Raw genomic sequence first — 23,981 nt, 5'->3', positions numbered from 1 at the left:
AAATGATGATGTATGAAGAGAAGAAAGATAAAAAAGGTAAAGTAGAAAAACAATTCCCTGTATAATACTTGTTTTATCAAGACCAAAGTTTTATTATTTATACAGTAAATAACCATGTCTAGCCATAGTAATACAAGCGCATGCTATCATGAAGAGCACAATAAGAGAGTAAAACTGATGCGATCCGAGTTTTATGCGTGAAATCAAATATCCAGCCAGCCTGTAAAGTTTATGGCAGCTCGCAGCACTCTATTCTTCATCCTGTCCATCTCGTAATCAGGTTGCTATTGACTAAACAAATGTGAAAGGATCCACTCTGGGCGTTTAATGATAGCAGCCGTTTTCTTTGAGAAAACAGCAGACAGTATTCCTGAGAAACGCAGGCCATGTGAAGGTGAAATGAGACCAGAGGGACAACAAACAAGGCGAAAAATGGAAGAAAAAAACTGAGATTTTCCGTAGTAATGTTTTTTCGAATGTTTGTCAGAGCTCTAAGAGTGAGACAATTTTGATCGACCAAAAATCTATCAAATGAGACTAAACATTTTAATTGGTTGCACTGTTGAGCCCAACTTAGCAGGTTTTTATCTGTACGTTTTTTGTTGTTGTTGTTTTTTTTACGACATATTGTGTTAAATTGTAGATTCATTTGTTCTGTGAGTTGCTTCAGTTGATTCCTCTGCTCCTCTCTGCTGCTCTGGACGCTATGAGCTCCCTTTGGCTACTCTGTTATGCTCCGTTACACTGCCCTGTTCTTTGACTCATAGCTGTTTTTAGAGTTCGTGGCTGGCCAGTAAAGTTGAGTCCCTGCACTTTGGTGTTCATTTTAACCTTACTGATATTTTGTGTACACGTCTGTGTAGAAGCTCAGTCATCCAGGTCATGGTAATCCTAGTAGCTTCAGCAAAAAGCAACTGGACTTCACTTTTAGTTCTCAAAAACTGAAAAAGTGCCTTGGATAAGAGGTGAAACATCTTCAAGAACCTAAAAGAGAAGTTCAGTTGCTTTTTACCAAAGCCTCTCGGATTTTGTGTACGAGCCGAGTACTGCTGGGTTTTTTCTGGCTTGCTTTGTTTCTTTTTCTTACTATTTGCCTTAAAAGAAACAAAGGTGAATACCAAAATGTGACGCTTTTATGTTTATTTGGACGGTTCTTCATGCACTTAATCTTAATGGTGTTGATCTATATTTGCGAAGGTGCTGTGCTTTGGCTGTTTCCATCCCATTTGAAATCCCAGTTTGACCCACCAGAAGTGGATTGTATGTATAACTCTGTTATTGGCTGCACATTTCACATGGTTTTCTCCTCCCCCTCTACTACCTATGTGGCACCGTTTTCAAAATCTCCTTCACTGTGGGAAACAACAGCAACAATCTACCACACTAAAAGATTTTAAGTTTAACAAGGATTGGGATTGTGCAGTAAGACAGCACTATTTGTTCAGTGAATTAGCCACTTTAATGATAGTGCTCTCCCCCCTGCATGCAAATGTTCCACCAAAACAATTCCCCTATCACTATTTTGCAGGAAGACTGCCACAGCATCCTCCACTCATCCAATACGACTGTTATTGGTTTAAAGAAACAAGCTAGTGCATTGTTTTCTGCCAAAACCAGAATGATAATGAAGTGCAGTGGCTGCTTTCTGTAGTGCAGAATGGTCTGGCTATGCAAGACTATGCCAGCTGTAAACACCATTGATGCCAATACCATGTCTGATGGGGCATCAGATCACTTTTGGTTTGGGCAGGAGTCAGCAGACTGTTTCGTTTCGGAGGGGAGGGCAAGCAGCACCCATTAATTATAAATACATTGCTGGTCAGTCAGTAATAAACCTACGACTAGTCCCTGTTGCCAGTGTCCACTGTGCATGCACATTTTTCAGCCTTCCTGAACTATTCCCTGTGGGAGAGGAAAACAAAACTTTGGAAGCACTTAGATTATGTACTGGTGCACTTAAAAGAAAAAAGATTAGGCACACCAGTAACAACCAACGTAGAAAGTCTGCCAAGAGACCCGTGTGTTTATATTTAACAAGCAAATTTAACTTAGCACAGAGCAGCCCAAACCACAGAGTAGCATAAAAGATAAACTATTAGGTCTATATGCACCTTAACCTAGAAGCACTTCTCACTGCAGGATAAAGAAAAAATCCTTGCGGTGTCTGTGTGGTGGAGTGCTGCTGTGCAATAGGGCATATGCAGACTGAAATGAGATGTCATTAACAAGAATAATATCTCTTGCCTCCTCCAACTTTGAGCAAGAGGAGCTGTGATATCTGCTCTGTCCAAAAAACTGCGTAATCGTGTCTCATTTTCTGCTGAATCCCTGATTGAGTCGAAGGCGGGGAATTGCGATAACACTCTCGCTGTCCTAATGAGCACCAAGTGGCCACGGCAGTTAGGATTCATATGCTGCTGGCTTGACTTCCACACCTGCTGCTCACTCACGGATTCTCAAATATCTTAAGCAATCAAAATGTAAAAACCTCTTTTCTTTTCTAAATTTTACCTCTCAATGATGTCAGAGATGGTACAGGCAAACATCTGCAGGCCCTCTGGAAGCTGCAGAGCGACTGGAGAGAGAAGGAAAAAGCAAACAGAGAAGTTACATACTTGTGTTAGAGTGATCTCAACATGTTATTTAATAAATCCTCGACAGCGCCTGGTTCAGAGTGCTTCACTGACAGCAAACAGTGACATTTCGGGGCAATTTTCTCCCTGCCACGGTCACGCTGCTGGGTGTTTTAGTGAGTGACGGGTTGTTGGAAGTACAGTCCAACCCTATAGCCATGGGTCTATCTCCACAGATGGGTCACACTTTCACTCTTTCTGCCTGCAAAGCCAGAATTTATTATGGACACAACCGGTCTGGAAATTAAATCTAGCAACCACTTAACTTGCACTGGACCTGCTGTGGCTGTTGACAGCAGGAGACCCATTGATCTACTGATATGTGACACCAGTCGCCGATTGAAAAACCTTGCTTAGGGCAGCCTTTAGTAAGTGTTTTGTGCCTCGTTTTGGATTCACTCTGCATTTATTTTTTCCTCTTTTTATCAAACGGGGCAGAAGGGTCTGGAAGCAGCTTGCCTGCCTACAATCAGTGAAATGTAACTCTTTTTATTTATGCATATTCATTCAAAGAAAAATGATTGGAGATTTGCTACACATGTAAACACAAAGACCAATATGAAAGACTGTCCATCTCTAAAAAGCAAATGCACTGTAGTGGGCAAGCAAATTTAACAACCCTCAATAATAAGGACTGTGTCTGCTCGCTACAAACAAGTGTGAAGGGGATCTGAAATACAGCAGCTCAAATGAAAGTTCTCATGAGCTTTAGAAAAGGAAAGCTATCAGCAGTAGAAAACACAAATCCAATAAAAAAAGGTTAAAATACATCTATCTGGGTTTCATCCTAAAAGACATCAAGCATGTCTGACTGTGGTTCCAAACCACAAACACTGTCTAAAACATTATCAATCAGCTCCTATTACCCAACTACCCAACCACTGCCAGCTGAGACTATACATAAAAGTAACAGAAATAGACAAAATACTGTGTCGTGTCTTATTTAAATTAGTGGTTATAGGGCAAATATCCTCATGTCTCTTTGGATCTAAATGTCACTTGGGGATTTTTGGCAAATCTGTCTTGAGGTATTAGCATCAAATACCCTATATGACTTCCTGTAATAAGAATGCTTTGGTATGCATTAAGTCCGACATCTCATCATGAAATAAACACGATGACATCTTGGCATCAGAGATTACTTCGATATTGATGATGCCAAGTATAACCCGTCGAGGAATCCAAGAAAAAGCACCAGAGCATGAAGAGCATGGGAGCAAAACGACAAGCGTGACAGAGATTAGTGGTGAGAGCAAATGTGGTGCTCTGGAATCACACAATCTGCTCTATCTTCTCCTTTTTACATAATTGGTAATTTCTGCATTTTTTAAAAGGCACAATCACCAATTCAGGATGCAAATAATGAGAGTTTTATTAGTTTTGTTGGCAGAAGATGGCGGAAAATGTTTCCCAGAGCTCCATGTGACACATTTAACTTTCTTGTTTCATATGATCCACTGTCCAAAACTCAAAAACTCACAGTATTCATTGATATAAAACAGAAAAAAAAGCAGATAAATGATGGAAAACATTTAATTAATTATTAAAAATACTAGCCACTTGAATTCAGTAACTGAATGTTTCAGCAAGGAAATAGAAAAAGACCAAATTTTATTTTCAGTTTTCGAACAAGTGTCAAAGACTGGAGAAAAATATGAACATCACCAGGTAACGGATAATATAAAATCAGGAAAATGTGTACTCAAGGAGTTATTTTCACATCATGACCTGTCAATACAGTCCCTTATTTCAGGTGCAAACAGACTAAAATATAAAACACTGATGAGTAAACTAAGCTTTAAATATACTTCTCCTGTCAGCAGATCTCCTTTTTTCCATTTATTTTCATTTGTGAACTTCAATCTGACAAACATGCATGCACGGGGTTTGGACAGTTCTGTGTGAAGTGGCCGCCGCCAGGTCTGACACATTGAGTAAGCACCTGGGGACAAAGGCTTTGTTTCAATCAACCATGACATTTTCTCCCAGTCAAACTCTGCCGCACCTTCAATAAATCCATCACTGTCTCAGTGGACACTTACAATTTGAAAACAGTGAATTCGGCGCACGTTTTCACATGACTAGGCCCGAAACAATTTCGAGACTTCAGTGCCAGACAGCATTAAACAATAAAAGCTGGGACAGACGAAAGGCCAAGCAGGTTGAGAGGAGGATGGTGACGAGATGGAGTGATAGATGCAGCGGTGCTAAGAGGAGGAGCGAGACCACTCCTTATTGATGAAAGGTTAAGGGATCACCAAGCGCTCATGCAGAAAGTGAGAGACAGGTCATTACCTGGAAAAGGGCAAGTTTATTAACAGAGAAAGGTTTCAGAGCAGACCTCTGCAACAGCTGACAGAAGCAAAGAGCCCTTCTTCCAGTGAAAGGTGAGTCAGAATCTGCAGATGGGCTCGAGTGTGTGGATGCGTGTTTGAGTTTGCACGCAAGCATGAAAAGTTAACACAGATCACCGTGACAACATATACATTAAACAAGGTCAAATGAATTCAAGAAACAAATGTATGGAACTCATACAGATGTGTCACTGTTGCACAACTTTCCCAATATGCAGAGAAAAGTTTGGGAGGATACATAAACTGTCAATCACAAATCATCGAATTTGGTTGCCATAGCTATTGTTGCAACACTATTGGCTGCACAAAAAGCTACGAGTGGGATTATGTTAACAAAGAAAGACAAGAGGTAAACTAAGAAAGTGCAGCAAAGACCAATTTGCAAGTGAACGGAAGACTGAACGGACAAAGCTGAGGGATTACTTGGAGTTTTCCGACAGGTGGTTATGCCTTAAAACTGAGAATAAGGCTATAGACAACAGTTATCCCATAGAAAATTAAACGCTAGACGTGAAAATACATAACATCTATCGGTGATGAACTGTCAAATGTCAATTAATATGCAGTATACAGTAATAAATGGCTTCTGTGTATGTTTTCAAACACTAAAATGGCCAAAATTGGAAAATGGGGACATAATGAAAGGAGAGAATGAGTAAATATAATACACGCAGTTTCACATTTATCAGGTAAATCTAGCTAGAACTAATGCACTCTAATAAAACTGTCCTGCAATGAATTCTACTATCATGAAGCACATACAGTATGTTCAGCTTTTGTTGAAAATGTTTCATAACACCACTGATTCAACTGCATGCTAATTTTGGTGGCTACAGTCTGTGGCGCTATTGTGCCGTAATACACTTTGCAATTTATGTTTCATCTAAAATAATTTATATATTAAATGTAGAAATGACCTTTTTAAAACTCAGCTCATTGTAACGACTTATTTTAGTTAATTACTATGTGTTTGAATCTGGACATAATAGGTACAGTTTCAGTAAGGCATGATATTGTTTTATATGCTTTTTATAGCAAACTCATACATGTGATTACATATTAGTGGGCAATCAATAGATAATTCTGAATGATTCTATGATCAGTTTGAACTTTCTATCACCAGCCAGAACTCTTACCACTGTCATATTTTCTATAAGTAAATGCACATTTTACATTTATGCTTATAAGGTTTCTGCTTGTCTTTATGTTTTCGGAATATTTATCGACTTGTATTTACATTTTTAGGACATATTATTTTCTACTTATGTTTATCTATAGAAAGTGTTTCTGAGTCTGAAAAGCATGAGCTATGCATCCAACTTGCCATTTTGTATTTTGGAATGATAACAGTAATTTTGTTATTAGGGGAGGAGCAAATTAGAACCAGCAATCTGCAAATGGCAAAACCATATTTTATGTAAAAATACTGAAACAAATGGGATTTTTGACATTTGGATGAGCAAACATTTGATCCTCTGTGATAAATGTGGTGTATTTGAACAACATCACAGAGAAAATTAGCTTTTTCAAAAATGTATTTAATGAAAATCTAAATAGATGTAATATTCTTCTGTGGAAAAGTAAATACACCCTTGGTCTCAGATGCTAGTCTTGCCCTCTTTACCTTAAATGCCTTGCAAGTGTTTCACATGACTTTCTGCAGTCTCTGACATCCGCTTGCTGGAATTTTTGACTACGTTTCCATGCAAATCCCTTCCATTGCAAGATGTTTGAGGGTTTTCCTACATGTACTGCCCGTTTCAAATCCACCAACAACATTTCAATGGGATTCCAATCTAAGCTTTGACTAGGTCATTGCATAACCCTCCAGTCCTTCTTTTTGAGACATTCCTTGATGGATTTGCTAATGTGCTTAGAGAACCATCATCCTCTTGAAAGGTCCACTTCCGGTTCAACTTTCAGAGAGATGGCCTCACATTACCTTCAAGAATGGAATGATGCAGCGTTCATTCCAGTCCTGGAAGCAGAAAAGCAACCCCCAACAAATAACATTTCTATCACCATGCTTCACAGGTGGTACGAGGTTATTCCACTGAAAAGCTGCCAAACTGTCTCCTGTTACTGTGGCCAAAAAACTCCAGCTTTGATTTGTCCGTCCAGAACATATAATAACAGAAGGTCTGCTCTTTGGCTACATGGCCACTGGCAAAATGTAGCTTTGCTCTAATGCTATTTCTAGATAGCACAGTGTATTTCGCTGGCATGCTTCACATGCAGGACAAATTTGTGCAATTGTTTTCTGACTGTAGATGCATACACTTTCCTACCAACAGCTGCAGAGTTACCTACAGATGACAGTTTGGGCCACGTGTGGACTTCTTTTTGCATCAAGTGATCTGCTGTTATGCTGAATTTTAAGGGGCAGCCAGTCCTGGAAACAGTGTAACATCTTAAATAACCTTTTTATAAATCCATTGCCAGACTAAGGCATCTAGAGTGCTTTAGATCTTGGTATGGTAACCTTAAATAGCAAATTTTAGATGTCAGAAGCTTCATCCATTGCTCCTCAAAAATATATGGAATCACTGATTCTAATTTTATGGACTTAGTGTCCTAAACTCATTTTTTCCATGTGATTGACCAGTCTTGTTGGTCTGAGATGATAAAAATGTCAATTTCATGTGTCATTTGTTTGTTTATCATCTTATTCTGTAGTCAAAATGATCAAATGTTTGCTTCACACATGCTGAAGAAGTCAAGAGTTTCCATGTGTACTTATTTCTTTTATATAACTGTATTTTTTTTAATAATCTGAACTTAAGTACTTCTGTTAAATCAGAAAGCTTAGTTAGATGTGAAGTTAACATCGGCTGTGAGGCAATTCTGAACTCAAAACATAATTTAAGATTTTTACAAATTTTATGATTGTACCATTTTCAGCTCTCCTCTTATTCCCCCACATCCTACTCTTTTATACAAGTAACTGCACCATTACAAAGAAAAAAAACTGCAGAAACTAAAAGAAGGGACCCAAATGCTCGACATGGTACTTATTGTCTTGAAGCTCAAGGAAACATCTAAGAGAAAATGTCAACTGTGTGAATCATTTGATTATCTCTGGTATAGATGTGAGAAGACCTTGTAAAACAGAACAACTCCCTGGGAATTCCACAATTACCCCAGGGAAACACATTCACAGATTCAAGGCCTCTCAAGACACTCAGGACTGGAATGCTTTTCTTTTTATTTTTTTGTTTTGTTTGCTTTTTGGCTTTATCTCTATGTTTCATCTAAGTTTTGTTTTTTTTTTAAACAGGATTAAGAAGACACGAGCAAGGCTAAAGAACTGCTGTAAGACAAAACTAACTTTAACTGGGATCCAAAAACAGTCATATTGTACATCATCTCTCATCTCAAAACACAGGCTAAGAATTATTATGTGGAAGCAGATTGTTTCTTTCATTTAGATGCGAGTGAAGAATCGGCTGGTTCAGCACATATCTTAGAGACTTTTTTCCAATCAAATGTAAGACATACTTATGGAAACCTTTCGTCTTTCCATTTAAATTTAAATTTAAATTTAAATGTTAATAAAACCTGTCCACTTTTCATCTCTCAAAAGTGAAAAAAGAAAAACTCTACTACTCTGGAAATGGTTTCAAATAATCATTTATGGAAGTCTAAAAAACACAAAACCACTTATTTTCCTAATTTCGTGAGTTTTTTTTTTTTTTTTTTTTTTTTTAACCTTAAACTAAACACCAAGGACATACATCATTACCTGGAAACACATATAGTACTTTCAGTGGAATGAAACAGAGCAGAAAGGAGCAAATGTGTCTGTTTCTACAAATACCCACAACCATATTTTCAGTAAAACATGGACAAATACATTGCTTACATCTTATCTGTGCATGCTAAGCACAAACAGCCCACATCTAATGCTTTCGCTCTGAATTCTTTAAAGGCATAACTCAGACAACTGCTTCCCTATAGACAAAACACTAGACTCAAGTCAGTGAGTTATTTTCACCTAACTGCGTCTGTGTTAATTTGCCTTTATTTTAACTGAAAGTGTGATGCTAATTGAGACAGCAGACAGCCAACAGCAGAAAAAGGTGCGAAAGAACTGAAATGCCCCTGAAAGTAAGTGGGATGCACAACAGATTATATTATAACAGCACACAATTAGATTCAAATGATAAAATTAGGCAGAACACCACACAACCCTGACTATTTATAAACTCAGAAAAAAACAGACTGGGCAGGAAAAATAAAAAATCTACTGTATGTTCCTCTGTCCTTCATTTCAAAAGAACTGTATGAGACTCAAGAGGAGCTGAAAGGCTGACAAAGACAACAGATGGGCACAAAGAGGAACAGAGAGAGACTGGGGTGATAAGGTGAGTTATTCTCTCTGAGTTCAGACAGAGAGGATGAGCTCTGACATATTTTTTAAAAAAAAACTAAAAATCGTCACACAACAGAAAAAGCAAAGCCAGCAGGCTGCAGTAAACCACCCGCTCCCCACAGGGACATCCAAAAAATGAGTCAATCCTTTTGGCGTGTCATCTGCATACATCCACCCAATGCAGGCAAGGACAGACAGACGGCACATTTTGACATTTAAATTGGTGACGGACAATTTTTTTCTTAGGCCAGAGGCTGCTATTGAAACATCAGGAGAAAAAAACACATCAGGAAAAGTGGATATCTACTTGTAGCTACATGTAAGGACAGAAAAGTATGCATGATATTAAGTGCAAAAATACTAATCTTTTATATCTAATCAAAATAAAAATCTTTGGATGCAGGTCATGGTAACTGACAGTAGAGGACAACTGTCCTCAAAGTTACCTCATTGTAAAGATAAATTAATTCTCCCCTGAAACATCATTGAGAAGCTGACATACCCTCATTTTGTCCCACCTTGACTACTGCAACTCAGTATTCACCTGCTTCAATGACTCAACAATTACCAGGTTACACTTTGTTCAGAACGCAGCAGCAAGACGTCTCACAAACACTTAACGCAGAGAACACCTAACTCCAGTCCTGACACAATTACACTGGCTCTTCATGCAAGACAGAATTCAAAGCACCATTTTTTTTCTTTCACTGTTTTTATGTAATGTTTTCTGTATCTTAATGCATTGTGAAGCATTTTGTAACTCCAGTTTTAAAAAAGCCAATTCAACTCAACTTTATTATTTGTCCCATGAAGAGCGATTTGTTTTGCAGCAGTTTACACCAGCATTCCAGTAAGCAAACAGTAAAAACAAACAAATTAAAAAAGTAAAAACCATAAAACAGTAAAAACGCAGTAAAAAACAGTAAAAACTCAATAAAAACCATAAATAAAATAAATGAAAATAATAAATACCACACGAAACAGAAGATTGACATGGACACTAGCAGCAATCTTGGTCATTCATGCAGTCAAGTATAATTATAATTCAGTGCCAACAGTCGGCAGCAGCAAGCCAGAATAAAGTCAAGTGAAACAGGATAAAGTGCATCACAGTACATGATAAAGTACAGCACCAAAAAAACCCCACAGTTTATTACCTCCTCTTCTCGGCGTCTATAACTCTAATAGAGGTAAGCACAAAGGAGAACTTGTACCTGTTTTTTGTGGCCTGGGGTTCTGCCAGACGAAGGCCAGAGGGGAGCAACTTTTACTCCTGGTTAAGAGGATGAGTAGCATCCATCAGAACAGACTCTGCTTTTCGTTTAACTTGTGTATAAAAAATGTCATCCAGACTGTTAAAACACACCCCAGCTATCTTAGAGGCTACTTTTACTATCCTCCCGAGGGAGTTCTTGTCCTTGTTGCCAAGGTTACCATACCAGCATATGATAAAAAAAACGAGATGATTGACTGGATGAAGGAACAGTAGAAGAGCTTCATCAGGGTCCTATCAACCTGAAACTTGGCGAGCTTTCTCAGACAGAAATAGTCGGTGCTGACCTTTTGAACCAGCGTTTCATAGTTTAAATCAAATTTGAGTTTGCTGTCGATTACAGTACCCAGATACTTATAGTTAGGTACCAGTTCCACTGGCTCGCCATGGACCACACTACACTGAGGAGCTGGAGGAGACCGTCTAGAATCACTGCAGATCTCCTTTGTTTTAAAAACATTGATCTGAAGGAAAGCTTCTTTGCACCATAATATAAAATCATCAAGAACCTGTCCATGTCCGACTTCATCACCACCAAACAGGGTGACGATTACCGAATCATCAGCATACTTGATGATGAATTTGTTATCGTGGCAGCTGACACAACCGTTTGTGTATAAAATATATAAAAGGGAAGATAAAACACAGCCTTGAGGTGATCCGGTGGAGGAGGTCAGTATACTGGACAGTGTTCTGTTGACCCTGACTTGTAATCTATTCGTAAGAAAATCAAGGATCCAACCCACAAGACATGCATCAACACCAAAGACATTAACAAGCTTCTCTACCAAAATGTGGGGCTGGATTGTGTTGAAAGACGTCATAGAAATAAAGATTCTTATTATTATGATGATGATTATTATGGATATGACCAGGGTAGGTTTTATGAATTGACAAAAATTATTAACTGAGTGCCCACATTTAATTTCTCCTGAAGCTACAATTGCACTGTAGGCCTTGATGTTCAATTTCAATTTTCTTCTCAGATCGTATTAAATGTGTTTGTTTAAGAAATCCTGAATTTAGAACAATAATAATATGAAGAAGAACGAGAAAGAAGAAGGAACAAGAAAGAAGAAGAAGAAATAGTTGTTGTTGTTAGAACTTCATGTATATAGCCAAACGTTATGTGTTGTGCAAAAAAAACTAATTTCAAATTGGACAAATAATTATACTATTTTCAAAAAATCAAAAACACCACAAACATGATGCAACATAAGCAAGATAAAATAGTTAAGTCAAGACCAGAAAAGGATTGTGAAAAGAAAAGGATTATGACTGGTATGACAAAAGCAACCTTACATGATTAAATATTTCTGTTACGACCCTGCAGTATCATGTAAGGTGTGATTATACCTGAGAAATTTACATATTAGGGAATAAACCCAACAAAAATTACATAAAACACTAATTTACTTGACTACAATACATATCTAGGTGGAGACACTACATTGCTATTATGATGGGGAATAACCTAACTATTATACTAATGTAGATAGACTATAGCTATAATATATAATAAATTACAGAAATTAAACTAACTGAAATAAAACCAATGAACAAATACCAGACTTCTAGGCAGTCTGTCAGACAGATCACATTAATTGCTGACTGTTTTTTTCAGTTCTTTTACTTATGAATGCTTTTGCAATGTTTGCTGTTTCTGATATCAACTTCTGCTTTCAATATGGCTCTAAAACAAATTTTAAAGTCTTTTTCAATTTGTTTGTTGATACACAAATCTGTTTGCATGGTTGGTGAGAAGAAATCTGAGTTCGGGCGGCACTTAGCAGCCACAGTGCGAGTGCAGCCTTCCAAATCTGTCAATAACACATAAGCACAATTCCTGGGGGAACTGCCACCCACCCAAAAGATCAAAGAAGCCTAACACATTCCCTTCACAAGTTCAGACTCCAAAACATGCTGGACATGAAGTGCTTGTGAAAAGCTTCACTTTGATGTCCACTCTGACCAATTAAGAAAGAACAAACCACAAGTTAAAAAAAAAAAAAGGCTTTTTCTGAATCACATTACCACAGAGGCCCCTTCTCAAGATTCTGCTGCTGATGTATTGTTTTAAATACTGTTCAGTGATGTTAGATTTTAATGTCAGAGTCACTGTGGGATGACCTAGATGGCCTTTTGAAAACTGGGTCTGTATTTGATTTGTCCCAACATGGGATAAACCTGTACGGCCCTCGCAGGTTAACAATCGTACAATAGGCGCCAAAGTAGGTCAAAGCACAGATGCACTCATGGATGACATTTTGAATGAATGCTTGCACACACACACACTGTCTTTCTGTTTGTAATGCTTAACACTCTCCATCCACTGCTTGCAGACAACATCACATTTTAGGACAGTTTCTTTACCAGAACGTTTAATTTCTGCTCAGCTCCTGCTAGTTAGTCTCACTGTAAATTGGAATCATTCCACTAATGTAAATACAGTCTGTTTAAAAGACAGATGAAGATCTTTTACTTCCAAGTAGCTTCTCATCCAATTCAGCTAATTTTAGTTAATTCAGCAGCAAGCCGTGCACTTCAAAACCCTATAGCACGAGTAATTTACACTTCAGTGAGTCTGTGAGTGGACACACTAGGACTGACTGTGAGTGTTCTTGGGATTGGCCCAGGTTTCAGATAATTTCTTGTGTTAAACTTCCACTTTTCTTGAGTGAGGACTTGTTGATAAAGAGTTTTCAAACTTAGGTCAGAGTTGCAGAAAGCTTTAAGCAACATACATCCAAGTTTAAGACAGTCGAGACACATTTTAAGGCTAGTGGGTGAAATGTAGCTGTTTCCTTGCAATCGGTTTTATCAGTGTGACCCCTGAACTCTGATCACACCAGAAACGTGACATCTCCTGTGACTGGGCCGGGCAGAACACAACTAAGACAGCTGATCCATTTTTAATTTCTCACTCAGATGTATTCCTACATACACATGAGTTGTAGAGACTATGTAGTGGAGGAAAATGAGAGAGATTGTGTTTCTATTTCGACCCTGATAGCAAATTCTCTGGTGTAGCATTATTTCTACAGCAGCAACACTCTCTACAGCAGTTAAAATCACCATGACAACCATGTCAACAACCGGGACATAAGCTGCATTAATCCACAATCATCTGGGGACAAGATCGCTGAATAATCTCCAGCTCCACTGTACATTAAATGCCACTAACAACAGCAAAATGCATTTTATCATTTAAAATCTGGTAACACCCTCATAGCAGAGGCTGGTTTTGGCATCATGTGCAACATGAATGAAGTGCAATAAGAAAGAAAAAGATCTCACCTCTCTTTGCATTCGCTTGTCTCACTCGCCAAACTGTCTTGTGGATCTCAAAGTTGTAATTTGCAGGCAGGGCTTTGATAGCCTCCTGTAACTCTGGGTCTTGGAGGATTTCATCTGGAATCTGATTGGCTACTCGCCGTGGTCCTCGAACTGCAGAGAAAAGGTGAATTATTGAGCTGTTAGCGATGCGCTGAACACAGGGTGAAGCATTCAGAACGTGCCAAACTCCACAGCAAAAGTTCAGGAAAGCGGTTTTCACCTAATCCAAACTGTATAAAAGTATGGGAAGCCTGAAATGCCGGCTGAAATTGAAGAAACTGAAGATATTTGGTTCAGATTGTACATGCAGAACCTGAATTGAATGCAGCCCCACTTGTTCTTAGGTTCAGGCAGGAATTCATTGACCATCAGAGTGTTTTCTAAAATGTGCACTCCTCAGGCAATTTTAATGAATTGCCTGGTACTCCATATCCTTCTGAAACTGGGCATTTATTATGTTCTGGGCTTCTGTCTGCACTCATTAACAATCTTACACATTCTTGGTTAATTGCAGGAGAATACTTTGCTCCATATAATTAATATGAGTGATTCGGTGTTGAGCTTAATAATTCAGACATTCAGAAAATGTATTATGTTTCATTTTAAGATCATTTTGTCTCCAAAAATGTAAATGTACAACTTGACACATTCGTGAGCTGTGGTTGCAAAAATTCATGTAGTCACTTTTTATAAAAAACATTTCGCCTCCAGACACCAAAGATCCTGTTTTGCTTTTCTTCCATAACAGCTGTGAGAATGAGAAAAATCCAAGCTCATTTGAGTTATTTTTGCAGTTCAGTCCAAGGAAATTACTTATTTCAATCATGAATTCAAGTGAAAAAAAAAATCCCATGTAAAATATTGAAGAAACTGCACTCATTCAGAATCGCTGCTCCTGTTCCATCTGTCATCACTACAAACGACTTGACAAGTTCAAGAAGACTTCTTGGCTTCCTTCTTAGAATAAGCTTGATTAGAAATCATCTTTCTGGGTCATTTTTTTCACTACTTCTTTTGTAAGCCTCTCTAAAATGTGAGCCACAGGTATTAACACCACCTCTGTCAGTATCCCTGCACCAGCTCACTTTAGATAAAATTTATTGGCTGTGTGAGACTTCCTGGCAGATCAAACCATTTTGTCCTGTAAAAGCCTTTTATCTTGTTCATCTTTGAAAACAGGACCCAACTAAAAACTGTAGTTTCAGTGCTTCCTGCATGCAAAGTAAAGAAATGTGCCCCGACTCAAATAACTGTATTTTTTTGGTGTCTTCCTTTAAAAAGTCACAAAGTGGAAACAAATTTAAAAGTGCAGACTCATTAAAAAGTTTGTTGAAACAGTGGAGATCCCAGTTTGTTAAACTAGCTTCATATGCATGTTATCCTGGAGGAAACGCTGTACGGATGCCAAGAAAAAAAACTTTCCAGTGTCGCGTAAACACCATTGTCACTGACAGGATATCGCAATATTCTTTACAATGCACTTAACTGCAGGTTCCTTTCTCAGAGGACCATTATTCCAGAAAGTTTAAAGAAACTCCATATAAAACACTCAGTATAGGAACAAACCCTAAAACCCTGTGATTCAGTCAAATAAAATCAAATTATATTAACTCAGGTATAATACTCACCAGCTGACTGTACTGTGATCAGGGGCAATGTTGCGTTTTTCAGGTGATAAATTAATCAAATGGTGACAAACTTATACTGACTTTAAAAACACTTACCCACATGGGCAGGATACAGAAACAAGAAAGCAAGCAAATACATGACACTGTATAGAGATGTAAACGCATTATATCAGACAAACTGGACAAAAGAAATGTTCATGGCATGCATTTAATACAAACTAATGCACATCAAATGTCTTATACAGTGGCCGGACACACGTAACGTTCAGGACGAGTTCTGGACATTTCATCCTTGCAGAACTGCTTCAGCTCACCAGGATATGTGATGTACATAAAATCTAATTCATACCACAGTGTCGTTGTTTGGTTAATGGTTTGTGCTTTGACTGAAAAAATCAACTTCAACAGTTACTCTCAGCCATCCACACATTATCCACAGAGATACTTTGATAAACTTGGGGACTTTATTGTCACCTTGATTAGGATGCAAATCATCGTTATCATTCTACTATTGTAGAAAACACTTCTCTGGCTTGTTTCTTTTTCTGTATACCAGTCAACATCATATTGCGTTAAGCTAAGCAGGGGACGCAGCAAAGACATTCCCTCGTAATGGTGCTGGAGAAATTGTTTTGCTGGAGTATTTGCACGCAGGGAGGCGAGTACTGCCATTTTTTTTAAAAAAAACAACAACAACCTGTCTTACAAATGCTCTGCAAAACATAAAAGTGTCAGTGAGGTAGAGTGCTGCACAGAGCTTATTACTTTCAAAGCAATTCAGAAAATGCTCAGCCAATGGCAGGCTCATACCTACAATCTGCATCCTGTGAGTCACACTAGCAGTGTCCTGCCTGCATCATGATTTCTGTATCTTAAACTCAACAAAGGCTCCAAGGACTGTTCAAGCCTTTAGCTATTACTGAAGGCCTTCACAAAAACCTCAGTATTCTGTATTGTGTAGACACAGTCACCACAGTGGTAAATTTCTGCATTTAGAGACAGATAAAATCTCTGGGATCACTTTGTAGCTATTCTTTATTATAAGTATTTAAAGATTATTTTTGTTTTTCTTTGCACAGCATAGTTTCAAACAGAAAATGTTGGAGTGTTTTATAGGTCAAAGTAGGTTTAACCCACAAGTCTTTCCTTGCTACATTCATTGGACTCCAGGTTACTTATGTCTGGACTGAAATTAGATTTTGTTGCTGCCTTTAGCGTAGACATCGACAATGATTCTTGAAAACTAGACAGCAGCTGTTTGAATGATCTTTTTAATATGGGCAAATGTGATCAGTATGATTTGCATAGTAGTTAAAACAGCTTAAATCTACACATAGATGTCAGAAAGGTAAAGATCTGACCACATTTAAGACAAATTTACACAGAAATGCACATTCTCTTGCCTCTATATGTGAATGCGTGCTGTACTCGACATTCAGGTGAAGAGTTCAACACAAAATCATGAAAAAACTGACAGTAGAATATAAAACGTATTTCATTCTTCTTAGAAAAGCGCAGAACTTCTTCTGTACTTAATCCAAAGTCGTGACTGAGGTGCTGCTCCTGTTAGTATTAATGAAATACATGATTTCAGACATCTGATTTCTGACAGCCTGCTCGATAGATGACCTGAATCATCTCCACAACTATGAACGCACACTGGATGAGAATAACTGCTCAAAAATGACTAGAATGAACGAATACAATGATATAGTGTATAAAGTCTACGCACACTGGATGACGTTACTCATTTCCTTGCTTGCATCAGTCAGACTGCTCAAAACACATCGGTGTAACTGCACGTCATCAATGCGGAAGCCCGGTTTCTATGACGTCCTTACAAAAGCGAAACATTTCTCTGTTTTAGATATTCAATAACAAACGGTACAATTTACCTGCAGGCTTTTTCACAGGAACAATCCGCACGTCAGTCGAGGGCGCAGCCATGTTTTCTCTCCCAAACATGGAACACGTGAGGACTAAAAAGGCGAAAGCAATCGATTGAAGAGAACAGTGAAGAAAAGCCGAGCAGCGATGTAACCGATGTCACCGACGGGACAGGAGGACAAGACGACAGTTTCATTCAGTCCAGGGTCAGAGAAAACCGTCCACGTTAAACGGAAATGTCCAATGTTCCCAGTGACAGTAATGAAACCAAATGAAAGCACAACATGCAGCTTACAAATGGCATAAAAACCAAACTCCTCAAACCAAGAGGGTCACAGTCTGCTTTGAATGCCATGTGAGTAAAACGGCAAAGTAAGAATGAAAATAGATATAATAAAACAAATAGATATAAAACAAAATATCAGCAAAGCATACAATAAATAAAATAACATATAAATAAAATCATATATTTTATTTATTGTAAAATAAATAAAAATAAAATGAAATTAAAGAAAATGCTTTATATACTACTATAAGTAAAATTTTAAAATAATAAAAAAGGAACAAAAACAAAATGAAAGGAAAATGTACAATTTATAAAATAGAATTAAATTAAACAAAATAAAAAACACCAATGTATAATGTTTGCAGTGCTTTATATACTACTACAAGTAAAATTTAAAAAAAGAAACAAAAACAAAATGAAAGGAAAATGTACAATTAACAGATAGAATTAAGTCTAGATAGAATTAAATTAAAATTTTTCCATACAGTGAAGTAGTTTCTGTTTCTTCTATATGTCATGTAAGCTGTTTTTTAAATGATAAAAAATAAATATACCTAACAAAAAGAAATCAAATAAACAGAGTAAAACATAAAATAAAATAAAATAACACTTTAGGGTGCTTTACCCATCTACCTAAAATGAAAAAAAAAAGATGCAAATAAAAATGCTAATAAAACAACACAAAACAGAATACATGGGGGAAAATTATCAGGGAATGAATTAGGATTTGTTTTTTTTGTTTTTTTTAAAAAAAAAACACAACAAAAAAACAAAACAATTTTTAAAAAACAACAACATAAAAGCCAAACAGCCAAGCAGACATGGTAATTTATAAAATCATGTGCCACTTTCAGAGTGCTTTGCATTCATATTCCAGAGAGAATCAATGAGAAATTATACATATAGGCTATTTATAGTGGAAGTGTGTGCGTGTATGTGTGTGCAGGAGAGAGAGGAAGAGACTGAGCTTCTCTAATGCACTAGTTGGTTCATTATGTGTACGATATTGACTGGATGGAGGCTATTTGTTTAGTCAATCAGTCTCTTTTCTGAAAGCTGCCTGACAGCTGAAGTGCCTGACAAACCTGCAATCTCTCTGCAGATGTGTGCGGGCTAAAATTAACCTACTGTTGTTGAATCAATGCAAGTTGTTTTGTTTTTCTTTCTTTCTTTCACCCTCCCTGTGTCCCACCATATTTCTTATGAAGACCTCTGGTGTCAGGGAGCAGCAGCAGCGTGTTTGTGTGTCAGAGGCTGGCAGCAGCAGCAGCAGACGGGGAACAGAGAGAGATGGAGCGGTGCGCTGCCCGGTGGCGGAGGGGCTGAGGCGGTAACGCACTTTTTTACATCCCATCCCTTCCCTCTCCTGAGCGCATCAGCGAGCTCTGATCCATAGGTTGGAAAAGCAGAGAGAGATCATCACAGACAAAGATCACAGAAAATGTAACAATTACGAGTGGAGGAGAGAGCTGTGAAAAAAAAGAAGGAAGAGAGAGTGGAGGGATTTTAAGGAAAGCGACGGCATCAAAGTCTACATTATTAAGGAGGATTTGAGGAGTCTGCGTTTATAATCCGACATCAGAGGCGGAATGTGAAGCCAAATAACTTATGTTAATTAGAGATTTTAACGAATGTGATGCGATTTGAACGGCTCTGAAGCACCGAGAGGAGAATGTGAGATTGGACACTTGAATTTGAAATATCTGTGGATTTTTATTTATTTTTTAATTTATTTTTTTCATTTTTTAGGGGGAGATCTGCCTGTGTTCACCGTCGATTTGCACTCCCAAGAACTGATTCTGAATCCGGTCATTTTTGAAAAGGCGGCCAGGGGTTGTGGCTGTGTCCGACTCACACTGGAGTTACCACGATTTCAGACTGAGGGGATGATTGCACAGAGCGCCTGTTTTTGCCAGTGATTGCCGCCTCATTTCACAGGTCCGACTGAGACTTTGTGAAGAAAAAAAACACAGGGAGAGATAATTATTTCTCAGCCTGCAAGTCAACACGGTGGATCGCGAAAAAGAATCCACAGGAACCACGATAAAGCTCAACTTCACAACTAAACTTTTGCGTCTGGAATATAAGAATAGATGATTCTCAGAGGACATAAGACGAAAAACACCTAAAAGGCCTGCAAGATGTTCAGAAGGGGTGAGTCAGTGTCAACTTTTCCACATGCAAAGTGATTATTTTTTATCCTGCTTGTACTTAATGAAACAGATGCTCAAAGCCCTGCAGATGTGTTATTAGAGCTCACAGACAATGCGCCATTCTCGGTGCGCATCTTTAATTTGCACGGCGCGCACCGGAGAGATTTCTTGGATGAAATATTCATCCGAGTATAAGGATACATGGGGACGACTGTGCGGTATTAATACAGCTGATGCCGCACTGCAGTTTATGAGTTGCACCCGGGTCACAGGGCTATCTTTCCCTCTCTTATTATTTGCTGTGTTGTCAGTACATGTGGATGTGATGGATCAAATCGCAGCTCGCAGGATACGAACACCCCAGACCTTCAGCACCTCACAGGCTATAAAAAAAACACAGGAGGCGCTCCTCAAACTTTTAATATCAAGATCCCCCCCTGACAGATAGCTCCACATCAGACCTTTCCCTTATTTGATGATCTTTGTCCCAGGGAGCCGTTTCTTTCATTCCTGCGCTTTAATTGGCCATATACAGCTACACTACTGGATGTCTGACAACAGTGGGAAGAGTAAAAGCCTCTAATGAGAAAGGATTACAGCACTATATGCTCCCACTGTGCTATTACTGAGAGAGGAGAAATAATACTGAAATTAAACTGTTTCTTATTTTGCTGTGGCCCCTGGAGACCCCTCAGGGACTCCAGTTTAGCAACCACTGCAGCACCGTGGTTATCACTTTGTCATGACATAGAGCCAACCTGCTCTGTTGTTCTTTTTTTGCACAATTTATGTCAGAGAAAAGTAATATAGGAGGTAGTAGAACACATGCTTGGTGGGAGTCATCCTACAACACTCGCGTTTGTATTTATCTAATCTGTCTTGCGAAAAATCATCTGTTTAGTGTGTTTGTTTCTGCTACGTGCCTCAGGGGCTGAGAGAAACAACGTTTCTCTTGCTGCCATCAGATCGATTATTGCTGTTCCAACAGTCGAGATGAAACACACCACGGTAATGGCTGCGTGCAGCTACAACAGCTTTTGAGGGGGGGTTTAATGTCTAAACCTGCATCCTGACAGGTTCTCATAGTTGATCTAACTCGACAAGAAATGAAAAGCCCATGTTGCATCTGGATTTTTTAGAAGAACTGGCATGAGTCATGATGTACTTTGCAGAAGAGGCTCTTTAGAGTTTAATGCATGAGCAAATATGTCTGTCTCTGCTTTGAATCTAGGTGATGCTGGTAAATGCAGGAGTGAGAGTACATTGTTATCATGAGCACATTCTCAAGGAGATGATGTCCCACAGCACTCATTCACTCTGCATTCAAACTGAGGCGTCAGTAGAGAAATCAAAGGTGCAGAGGTGACTGGCATCCAAGAATTTTTGTACTCCAAACATGCACCACCCCTGCTCCGTCCAAGGTTTCTGCATGCGAATCAGCCGTCTCACCGCCATGCAGTGCCGGACAGAAAATCACTTAATTCAAGACAAATGACTTCAAAGTACAGATTTCACCACGTCTGCCAAAAAGACCCGGTATGCCAACATGTCTGAGTCTACAATAGGGAAGCAGAGATGCGTCAGCTGTGGCAGGAACAGCACAGAAGTTCTCTGGTGAATTTGAATGTTTTATTTGCACCTAAAATAACTCATTTGAGGGAGCCTGGCTGATGCATCAGACACAGCATTTACTGTGACAGATCCACAAGATAAAGGAAGTGTCTTTCCTTCTAAGTATCTTAGTTGAAACATGTTGGCAACAATTCTCAGGTTGACTTTGCACAGTGACTACGTGCATCTAATTATCATGTTAATGCAGGTTCAGTAGATGGTCTGACAAGTGTCTGGATAATGATCTCTTCATCTCTGGTCCATGATTTTGTGCAGGATAATTGCTGTTGCGACAAGGTATGATCATGTCCATACAATCGACAAATATGTCCGGACATGTACAACATAAGTGTGTATTCAACTGCAGGTGGGAAAACAGAGTCCTCATATCTTTGTTTGAACAGTCTGAGTGCTGTTTGCGATTCTGTCTGTGTGCATTATTATACCTTTTCTATGGCTTATAGAGCAGCTACATATGTGACTGTGTCTGTAGCTTGGTACATTCATGGAGCCATGAAAGCATAGCTGTCACTCCATCACTGTCATCTTGACTTTTCTGTCTGTCTCTCTGTCTCACTTTCACAATCTCTCTTTTTCTCAAAACCAGTCAGCCATAGAGTGGGCACAAGGGACGATCTGTCAGAACAGCTCTGAGATGGAAAGGACAAGAAGTCCACTGAATATGCCATGCTGTGGCATACTGTAATTGCTACATGTTATTCAGAATTATTGGAGGAGGCTCAACTGAGGCTTTTTTTCTGTATAGGCACGTAGAAAATGATCCATGCAGACAAACATAGACAGGTATGCATCTCACATAGTTGCTGATTCACATACTTATGAAAAAGGAGCCACTTGTGTCAGTATGCGCCACTTCCTGCCTCCCATATTCACAGGGATAAATTAAGATTCATATTCTTGTACTTCTGACATTATGAGGATTCATTTATTCCATATATCCATGTTTTAGCCTGTTCAATATGTATTGTTGACCTGTATGTCATAGATTTTCTTGCTCACCAGCCACCGGATTCTGTTTCATAACAGCATAAAAATCAATTTGCAAAGACTTGAAACATGCTTGTGAATACACACACACAACACACACAACATGAAATAATCCGTCTTTGTGAATAACAGCATTATTGCATCGTGATGCTGTTGCAGGTACAAAATATTTTTATACTATATTGATGCTTAAGGAGGAATTCCACTTGAATTTGTCTATGTAATGGAAAGGTGCAATTATTTTTAAAATTGGTGGTCGAAGATCAGAGAAGAAAAAGGAAAATGGGGATGTGTTAGACCCTACTGCTTAAAAGGCAAAAATCCCTACAAGAGCTGGAATGTTTTTCCAGTTTGATGACTTCTGTAGAGGCAGAAAACCAAAGAAGTACAGTCTGTAGTTTGAAGTAGAGCCTGGATTCTGCGAAACTTTGCAGGCAAAGCGATTTCTCAGTTAGTTGTACATCATATAGATCTAATCCCCATTTTATAATGATATACAGCCTGCTTGAAAACTTAAAAAGTTCTTCTTTAAGTGACAAACATTTGATACTTCAGAACCATCATAGCAACCTTTTAAAGAAAATGGGCTATCATTGCATCTGTGTTTACCACACGGTGACACGTAACATGCACAAAAATGTAAACAACTACAGTATCAAGTCTCTGCAAATAGATCATATCATACAGTGCTGTCAGAAAATGAAATGCATGACTGCCAAGCGACCAATGGAGTCACTTCATGCTCTGAAAACTGATGTGCTTTGGCTATAATGTAACATCTACTGCACATATTTAGCACTTAACAGGCTATAAAAGACAAAATAAGCAGTTTTAAGCACCAGTACCACATGCCTTCCCCCAGGCTTTAACTTTAACCTAATCCATCACGAACCATAAATCCAAGGTCTTAATCTAAAATAGGACTCTGGTGGTCTCACAACAACAGTTAGAGTGTATGTACACTCGCACGCGCATACACACACACACACGGTAAGGTTTGCCTTTTGGAAGTATAAGGCTCGCAAGATAAGACTAATTAGGAAATGCTTTGGCACTGACTTCATTTAATGTGATGAGCATTTTTAAATGGAATTTTGCTCAAAGACAACAAATGGGATAGTAAGCACACTACAAATCATGCAAGCTTTATGTTTGTGCGCACGTGTGCACATTAGCAATTGTATGAATGCTAATTAACTGAAATTTCGAACATTCGTGTCGTAAACATATCATCTAAGCAACAAACAAAAACAACTAAAATGCAGCCTGTTCCTTAATCCTCCAACAAGAGTGACTGACAATATGCCGAGATAATTGCTTGTAGCGATTATGACATTCTGTGGCGTTTTGTAATCATATTTTCAGAATCAGCTGCAATTACAAGCATTGACTTTAAAGTGGCACATTGCTCATGTTGTTTTCTGTAGCTAGCAGACGGAG

At 38.5% G+C, this 23,981-nt stretch overlaps 2 protein-coding genes across 3 annotated transcripts in view; one reads left to right on the top strand and one right to left on the bottom strand.

Annotated features, from left to right (window-relative positions):
* dph1 (diphthamide biosynthesis 1) overlaps positions 1–17,588 on the bottom strand; it is a 68,036-nt gene extending 50,448 nt beyond the window's left edge. Inside the window, exons 1-3 of the mRNA XM_023272064.3 lie at positions 17,492–17,588; positions 13,930–14,079; positions 2,512–2,575 (exon numbers count right to left, since the gene is read on the bottom strand). Coding sequence (XP_023127832.1) covers positions 2,512–2,575; positions 13,930–14,079; positions 17,492–17,561 — 284 coding nt within the window. The 5' untranslated portion in view covers positions 17,562–17,588. The remainder of the gene's footprint in view (positions 1–2,511; positions 2,576–13,929; positions 14,080–17,491) is intronic.
* Positions 17,589–18,882: 1,294 nt separating this feature from the next.
* Positions 18,883–23,981, top strand: part of rtn4rl1b (reticulon 4 receptor-like 1b) — a 156,851-nt gene continuing 151,752 nt past the window's right edge. Inside the window, exons 1-2 of one of the 2 annotated variants that reach the window (XM_035948956.2) lie at positions 18,883–19,099; positions 19,519–19,923. In XM_035948956.2, coding sequence (XP_035804849.1) covers positions 19,911–19,923 — 13 coding nt within the window. In that variant the 5' untranslated portion in view covers positions 18,883–19,099; positions 19,519–19,910. Of the gene's footprint in view, positions 19,444–19,518; positions 19,924–23,981 lie in introns of both variants that reach the window. The other variant, XM_055012390.1, reaches the window with a different exon arrangement.

The sequence above is a fragment of the Amphiprion ocellaris genome, chromosome 7 (assembly GCF_022539595.1).
Source record: "Amphiprion ocellaris isolate individual 3 ecotype Okinawa chromosome 7, ASM2253959v1, whole genome shotgun sequence".
NCBI lineage: Eukaryota > Metazoa > Chordata > Actinopteri > Pomacentridae > Amphiprion > Amphiprion ocellaris.
The sequence above is the reverse complement of the archived record's forward strand: the minus strand, read 5'-3'. Positions and strand labels throughout refer to the sequence as shown.